The following is an 8,624-nucleotide window of genomic DNA, read 5'->3' on the forward strand; positions in this document are numbered from 1 at the left end:
ATATTTCACTGACTTACTGACCATTTTATTAGAGTTGGCTGAAATCATCAGTGTAATATGAGAACCTTAATATCAATGGTCTGTGTTATATGCACTGCGTATATGAATTATTGTCTCACCCTGCAGCTGCGCAAAAGACCAGTACACATTTAACTGACTGGAACTGCAGCAAAGTAACAACACAGTGAATATGAAGTGACTATATATAAATGCTGCTTCAGCTGTGCTGTCATCAGTTTTAAAGAAACAGTCATGATAGAAATCTATGGTGAAACTTTCCTTTATTCACTTTCTTTGCTTGTTGCAGTACCACAGCAGGCCACTTGGATCTGCTTCTCTGGGTCCACCTTGAGCTGCGTATACACTCACACTGCACGTAGTCATCACAGCCGTAGGAACATAAATAAACCTGCACTCTTTTCAGTGGCCACCAAAAACTAAACAATTGTGCTCATTGGCTAACAATGTTCAACTGACATTTGAATTTATTTCAGTTAAATTCAGTTTTATTTATAAAGTTGCAAACAACTAATGACTAAATGCAAAAAATGAATTTCATATCTGAACACAGACATGAGAGTGAAGGTGAGAGGTGAGTGAAGAGGAAACAATGCATCATGGGAATCCCCGGCAGCCTACGTCTATTGCAGCATAACTAAGGGAGGATTCAGGGTCACCTGGTCCAGCCCTAACTATATGCTTTAGCAAAAAGGAAAGTTTGAAGCCTAATCTTAAAAGTAGAGATAGTGTCTGTCTCCTGAATCCAAACTGGAAGCTGGTTCCACAGAAGAGGCGCCTGAAAACTGAAGGCTCTGCCTCCCATTCTACTTTTAAATACTCTAGGAACAACAAGTAGGCCTGCAGAGCGAGAGCGAAGTGCTCTAATAGGGTGATATGGTACTACAAGGTCATTAAGATAAGATGGGGCCTGATTATTTAAGACCTTGTATGTGAGGAGCAGGATTTTGAATGTGTGTTTTAGAGCCAAAAGCTCCCATCATAGGACAAGTGGGTGGATCGGTGGATCGCTATTAGCAAGCTCTGTACGGGTGCATTGCTCAGGCACAGATACTTTCTAATTAGTGCTCAGTAACACACTCATTTAGAACGAGACTGGAGGAAGAGAAGCTTTTGGCACTTTGGCTTCATTCCTCAGCAGTGGAGTTTGCTGTTTGAGTACTCACTGTGGAAAAAACTAAAACAAACCCTAGTGGCACAAGTGAAGGTAAAAGGTTGAGATGCCAACAAAGAAAAAAAATTGAGTTGAGTTGGTGCAGCAGAAGCTTGTTTGTTCGATGTCTGACTCCTATCACAACAGCTGCAAAGGAGCTGCAGCGCAGAAATGAACGTCAGAGGAAACAGTCATGCCTCTTGGCCCCGATTCACTGGAGGAACCTGTAAAACTGCTAAAGTCTCACAGTGTGTAGGCACCTTTAATCGGATTTCCTCAGCCCACTTGTGGTTTGTATCACCATTCAATTCTAGCAATGTACTAATCTTCAAAAATAGATCCTATCAGTCCAATTAGCCATTCAGATATAGTTTTTAAGCAGAGTCTGAATAACTGAGGCTGTCTGTATTCACACCTTTAAAGGATTATTCTGCCCGGTGGCTTTTGGTGTGTTATGGTGGAGCTGTGCACAAAGAAATATAGTTAATGAGGCCTTGGCTAGAGCCTACACTGCCAGTGCTTATTAAAAGGATCAAAACTATAGCTGTCTTTATTTGTTATCTTTCTACTGTATTGGAAATACAGCAAGGTGTTCAAAGTACAACTTATCCCCAACATTAGGTTGGGTTTTTAAAGTCTGGCAACATTTGAGCTATCATCTGATAACAGAAGGAAAACCAGCATCTGTGTTTGAAAAGTTAAACCAGGATTTTTCTAATGGCCAGCAGGGGGCAGCTTTTTGTGTTACAAATAAAAAGTCGGATTCTGTACACATGTATGAGATATTAGCCTGTGCTCCTGTAATCTATGACTTCAGTAAGACGTTTTCCATGACTTTATGGTCTGACTTGCTAGTTTAAGGTCTCATTTAAGGTTTAAGGTCACATTAGTATCAAGAAGGAGAATACAGCAGGCTATGCAATAAGATGGGCCTACTTTAACGGAACAATAGACAATAACATTTCAATTCAACTTTATTTATACAGCACCAAATCACAACAACCCTGAGCTCAGTGTCTTTGGTTTTGCCATGTCTGGTGTTTTGTGATTGGGAAGAGAGGTGAACTGGATTACTGAGCATAGCCTGAATCATCCTCCTTTCTGATACCTTCAATGATGATAATTTATTGAATAAGTTGCGTTTTTCGGAGCCTTCAGTTCATCAGGTAAATGTTTACAGAGGTGAGGGACAGAGGGTCATTTCCCCATAGACTTTTATAGAATCTGTCTAATTTGCAACCACAAGTATCGCCCCCTGGTGACCACTAAAGAGAATGCAGAGTTGGGTTTTACTCTTCCTGAAGCCAACTCCACCTTTTTATACAGTCTATTGACACAGCGCAACGGTGGGGTTCAAACTGCACCCACGGTCACTTCCCCTCTGGACACACCCCTGCTCTCGGGGATTCATTATTCCGCACCTTTCGCGAAACAACCACCCGGAGGATTCCGGAGCCCGTTTTGGGAAGCCCCACTTCATCGGCTCCTCCTCCCTGTGCATCTCATCAGTGTGGTGACTCGGGCTCCAGCCTGGGTGGAAGGGGAGGAGCAGGCTGAGGCTGTGTGCTCTGCTCCCATGTTGATATTTGTTGTTTGCGAGGGTGGCAGCGACGTGCGTGGACAGGAACACAATGTGAGCGGAGGGCTGTCGACTGGCCTGGCAGCGCGTTTACCGGGAAAAGCTGTAACTTTTCTTCCAAATCCCTGGCTGGATGTTGACGGTATCCGCGGATGGTTGCTGTAGAAACAGTTGGCCATATGGCTGCTCGGTCGGTGTTGAGCGCAGGGACTCGTTGAGGATGCTGGAGCTCGTCTGAGAGCACCCCACCGTGTCTGGATTTCCCTTCGCTTCCACAACCAACTTATTTTTTTCTTTTCTTAAACCGACGAGCCAAATTAAAAACTCATTTGTTTAAACTTATTTTTTTTTAAAGATGGTGTCATTCGCTTTGTCCTCGGCTCGTAACAAACCCGGGTAACGAGAGGAGAAGCTAAGCGACAGTACGCAGACACGACGACTTTCCCTCGGTGAGTCGAGTCGGCTCGGCGGCGGGCGGAGCAGACATACACCACCCGGGATGTCTGTGACCGTTAAGCCGAAGAGTGCCCTCAAAGGTTCCCAGGGACCATGCAGGACAGTTAGGAGTAAAAACATCGAAGTCAGTACTTGTAACTGTGTGTGGGTGAGATGACTGGCCAGAGGGCTAGTCGTTAATTGCCAGAGTTGGCCAACGTGTATAACGAGAACTTATCTCAGCAACTTGCTAGCCATGTTAGCTCCTTAGCGACACTTTGGATTCGGTTGCCGTGTCGTAGCTAGCCAGGTTGCTTGCTAACAGAGGGGCTGTTAACGTTAAGCTGTGAAATATGAGCGTAAGTTAGCTAACTTTTTTTAATAGCTAAATTTGCATTTTTTACGAACCCGGCTCCATAGCCAGGACCTGGGGCGCTACACAGGTGTAAAGTGAGCTTTAGCCGAGGTTTTATTAATAACAGGAAGTGTGTGCTGCACCCCTCACAAACTTTTTTTTTTTCTTCACCCCCACCCTGTGTTTCTGTGTCGGATAAGTTGCTCTCCTAGCCTGAATGCTAAACTGAACTGGTGTATTTCCTCCACAGAGGCTGCTCTGCCCCGGGATTTGTTCAGCTCTGGGGATTTTAATCAGCCGTTGATGCATCTCGGGGTGTCAGAGTCCATGAGAGAGTGCGAGTACAGCCAGATCAGTACTCGCAGCTCGACACCGATGGAGACCCCGTACAAGAAAAGGACCCCAAAGAAGAGGAAGTGGGAGATCTTCCCGGGGCGGAATAAGTTTTACTGCGATGGCAGGATTATGATGGCCAAGCAGACGGGGGTTTTCTACCTCACCCTTATCCTCATTCTAGTCACTTGTGGACTTTTCTTCACCTTTGAGTAAGTACTGAGCATGTGCGGTCTCCCATTTGCTCCCATCTGCTTTCTATTTGTGCAAAGCAACATTCAGGATTACATTTCATAAGAGCAGGTGCCAGAGAAACGTCTAAGACACAATTCAGTTATGTCACCGGCATCGCCGTGGAGTGGGTGTATCAGGAAAACGTTACTATAAGCCGATGGGAGAGGTGGAGGCATCCATGTTGGGTTTTGTTTTGTTGTTTTTTTTATCTATTTATGTGGGAGGTGTAGCTCGCCAAGTACAGGGTGTGGGTTTCCTTGGTCTTAATCTGTTTACAGGTTATAGTTTACGTGGTTTGCGTGATGATTTCAGCCTAAAGGGGTGAAAGGCAGTGCTCAGTGTCGGCGTCACTATTTTCATGTAACTCTACAGCTAGAGTTCTTCAGGTCGTTGTGTGCAGGCATTCATTTAGCTGGAATGACCTGATCATCTTAGAGTTGCCCGATGAAATTCCAGTGATAAGTTACCCTTCTCAAAGGGAATTGTGCAAAAAATCAGGTCCCTGCTGTCGCTAGTCTTCATTTTAAAATTCCATTATGAACAACACTCCTTGAGCTGTCATTGCAGTGTTTCAGGGTAAATATCTGGAGCTATGGCTCTTTGATTACGGACACTCAGGAGGGGACCTCGGGGTAACAGGTTGAAGTCTCTAAATTGTCTGGACGTCCAGTCTCTGTCAGCAGATTTGGAGACCTGTAGAAACAGCACTTTTGCAGTTAAGGGACTGATGTCTGATCTATAGATATGTAAAACTCATAATATTCTTTACACGGTTCAAATCAGGTGAATGTGGAGCCTGGCACCTTTCTGTCATGAACTTTTTCTGCAGTTTGAGCTACAGCAGCTCATGTGGGGCCAGCCTTTGCTCCCCATTGCTGCCTGTGACTCTGTCGCTGGTTCACTACTGTTTCTTTCTTGCATCGCTTTTGATACATACTGCCCACTTCACACCCCACAAGAGCTGTGGTTCTGGAGAGGCTCTGACCCATTTGTATAGGCATCACAGTTTGGCTCTTATCAGAGTCGCTCAGATCCTTAAGTTTCCCATTTTTCCTGCTTCTAACAGATCGTCTTTGAGGCTGAAATGTTCACTTGTTCTCTAATATATCCCACCCACTAACAGGTGCCACGATGATCGGTGTTATTCACTTCACGTGCCACTGGTCATAGTGATGATTGGTGTGTCATTTCTATACAGCAGCCAAAGATTGTTTTGGAAACAGAACAAGCGGTTATGATAACCAAAATGTTTAAAAACACGTATTTGATCAACTATCAAGGAACAACTCATCATTCAACTTTTGCTGCCGGCAACCTCACCACTGATAGCTTAACTACAGGTGAAGGTTCTCAGTCTAACCGCTAATCGACCACAGTGTCTGTCTCGAATTACAGCCCAACTATCCTAAAATAAGTCCTCTCTTTTTACTGTTTGTATAAAACTTGTAATCAACCGTCAGCATATTCTCCATTCAACCCTTCATCTTCACCTCATCACTGACTAAACCCGCTGTGGTGGAAGTGCACAATGCAGCACATACACAGACTCTGACCTCAGCTGTCTCATTAGCCCTTAACAGTCCCTGTGTCGTCTGCCATCTCTGAAACACATCTATGCTAGATAATAGTCCTGCTCTAATGTTTGCTGTTCAGTCCAAAAATAGTCTTCCTCGGGGTAAAGTGCTTCACAGCTAAAGAATGTTCTATAGGCAAAATGCAGAGGTTAATATTATCTACACTATAGTGTTTCTAATATTGTGTCCACTGTGTGTGTAAATGGAGTTTTGAAATCTTAAAAACAGTTTTCACTGTAATACAATCACCACTTATTACGATAAACTGCATTAAAAAAACCATAAAGGAAGCATTGCATTAGAGTAGATGAATTGCAAGACATTTAAAAATATCCCCATCTGCTCCGGAAAACAAGTGTTTTTAAGAATTTATAGTACTAACGATTTAATTGAAAAGCAATTAATGTTATCTGTTGAAAACTGAAGCGACTCTAATTTTCAGCTCTAATATTTGGCTAAACGAATGGTTGAAATGGATTTTTATGTGTGCCCTTTATTGGAACTCCTTCCCTTGCAGTGCTACACATCTGTAACCTCTGGACCACTTGATCTTTCAATAAATTGTCACTTCAGCAGATACAGACTTAACCCAAGACCAAAGGGCAGACAGCTGGAGGTCTGGACTTAAAACACCCAGCTCCCTGTACAGTGACACAGTTGATAAAATACCATAATGAGAGGTTAACTCGCCGGAGTGTCTGTTTGAACCTGGATTTCCCTCAGCACCCACATGTAGGATGCAAGGTGCTTCCTGATGATACCGCTCCCTCCCATCGGACAGCTTTGCTTCCTACGCAGTGTAGTAAGTGGAGCCGGGTGCCGGGCACTGTCCTGTTTGTTATGACGAGAGGGGGCAGTTTTCAGGGACGGTATCAGGGTTTTTCCTGCCTCAAAGTGAGCCTTTGGGGGATGACTACACAGGAAAGTAAGTAGGAAGTGAGTCCTTGATTTTAGAATCTGTATTAAATATGAACCATGCAGATAAAACAAACAAAGTGTTTAGCTCTTTATTTGTAAAGCAGTTTTTAAAACTTACAGTTGCAAAGTGAAAGTTTTCAGTAAACTGACCTGATGTAAGGAGGACGGTTAAAGGGCTACAACTGCGAAGGCTGTGGATTTGAAATAAGCTGGTGGAACATCTGAAAGTCTCTGATCTGATGGGTGAAAAAGTCACAGTAAACTAGAATTGGGGGCAGAATTAAAAGGTGTAATGTGCTGTGGGGTGATGTGCATATAAGGAAAACAGAAGTGGCCCAAGGATTGAAGCCTGAGGGACGCCACATTGGAGTAGCAGATGAAAACATGTAGTGCAGATCTTAATACTATCGCTGAAGTTTATGTGGGATAAGTATAAAAACCATTCGAGAGCAGTGCCAGAGATGCAATCAATGTGTTGGCTAGAAGGACATGGTTAATGGGAGCAGCGCCTTGAGATGGTAGGCTCTTCAGTTTAGTCCAAAACATATCAGTTCATACTCATTTGATGTGTCAGACATCAACGCTCAGTGCGCTCCTGCACAAACATTCTTAATCTCACGAGTTTCACTTCCATAAAAAGATGAATGAATAAATAAAAATGAGCAAAGCAATCAAATGTTTCAGTCTGACCAAAAAACAAACTTCAGTGTGTAACCGCGAGGCCACGTTGAGCTTCACGCTGTCCACCCTGTCTAACTGTCCCTGCCTGCAGGCCGGCCGAGTCCTCCTACCTCCCCTCCTCCAGCTTTCTCCCATCAGCTGAAAGGAGACATTTATCAGACAGGGTGATAGTCAGCAGACCTGCACATTGGCTTCTGTTGTCATTAACTGTAATGCATTTCGATTAGTTGTGTTTTCCTTCCCTCGCTCCCAGTTGTCAGCATAGAGAGGAACATCTACTCGCTTTCTAGTGGCTTTTGCTGTCTTTGTTGCTTCGTGTGCTATTAGTTCTTTCTTGTTTTTTCATTTTAGCCTTGGGTTTGATAAAACGGGCTTTACATGTATTTAAAGACGTTCTTATTTCAGGGCCCCAGAAAGAGTCAGCAGATGGTCAGTGAGGGCTGCAGACGTGTACACTACATTAACCATATTTCCTTTTTCCTGCTTGTTTTCTTAGTGTCTGTCTGAGGGGTGCTCAGCCATGCACAATAAACCCTGTTAGTTACCGGCAGACTTTGCTCTGTTTATTGTTCTGTTGCTGGCTCCCCCAGACGTACATGTGGGCTGTTGTTCCACATGCTGCCTTCTCTCCTTTATGTCTCGTAAAAGTTCACTCAGGCAGATGTTTGAAGGGTTGTTCTGAAGCACAGTTTGGGGCTTTAATAGAGGACAACAAATTGGCTTCAGTACTGTTTGCAGCTGAAAAACTATAGACTGTTGCAATGTAGGTACTAACACAGGACTGGGTTGTGACACTGAGCAATCTGTTGAATACTGAATGACCTTTAAAGATAAATCCATTATGTAGGGTGCTGTGCATGAGGAATCAAACCAACATCTCTGTGGCTGCAGGACAGCTGCTCTACTATCCGAGCCACCAGAAATATAGTCTTGGTGACATTAGAGCTAAAAATCTAACGGGCAATTCTTCAACAGCAAAGGTGGCTATTGTCCTCCCTCTGCCCAAAGAACCAATCAAAGCATGCAGGTCATTTGTGTTGGTCGCAGGCATATCTGCTGTTATCATAGTACACATGTAGGGTAGTGGACTTAGTCTGTATTTTTATTGCTGCTGTAGTGTAACAGTGTGAAAATCGTTTAAAAATATTTAGGTCTAAAGTAGGGCAGGGTGATATGACCAAAAATATCTATCATGATATACATATGAAAATTTGCGATAACGATATTACTGACGATATAATTGACACGAGACAAAATACTTTGCAACTCCACAACTTTATTAGTGCAAAAAAACCCCATCAATGTATTTTCACTTAAACAAGCAGCTGTTTTTTATGTGCATTA

General features: G+C 43.5%; 1 protein-coding gene across 1 annotated transcript in view; it reads left to right on the forward strand.

Moving 5' to 3' along the window:
• Nucleotides 1-2,487: 2,487 nt before the first annotated feature.
• The window catches only part of LOC102204305 (probable palmitoyltransferase ZDHHC14), a 19,290-nt gene continuing 13,153 nt past the window's right edge, over nt 2,488-8,624 (forward strand). The window contains exons 1-2 of the mRNA XM_005739038.2: nt 2,488-3,199; nt 3,791-4,085. Of these exons, the coding sequence (XP_005739095.1) occupies nt 3,844-4,085 (242 nt within the window). The 5' untranslated portion in view covers nt 2,488-3,199; nt 3,791-3,843. The remainder of the gene's footprint in view (nt 3,200-3,790; nt 4,086-8,624) is intronic.

The sequence above is a fragment of the Pundamilia nyererei genome, unplaced genomic scaffold (assembly GCF_000239375.1).
Source record: "Pundamilia nyererei isolate P.nyererei 1_Seehausen unplaced genomic scaffold, PunNye1.0 scaffold00088, whole genome shotgun sequence".
Taxonomy (NCBI): Eukaryota; Metazoa; Chordata; class Actinopteri; order Cichliformes; family Cichlidae; genus Pundamilia; species Pundamilia nyererei.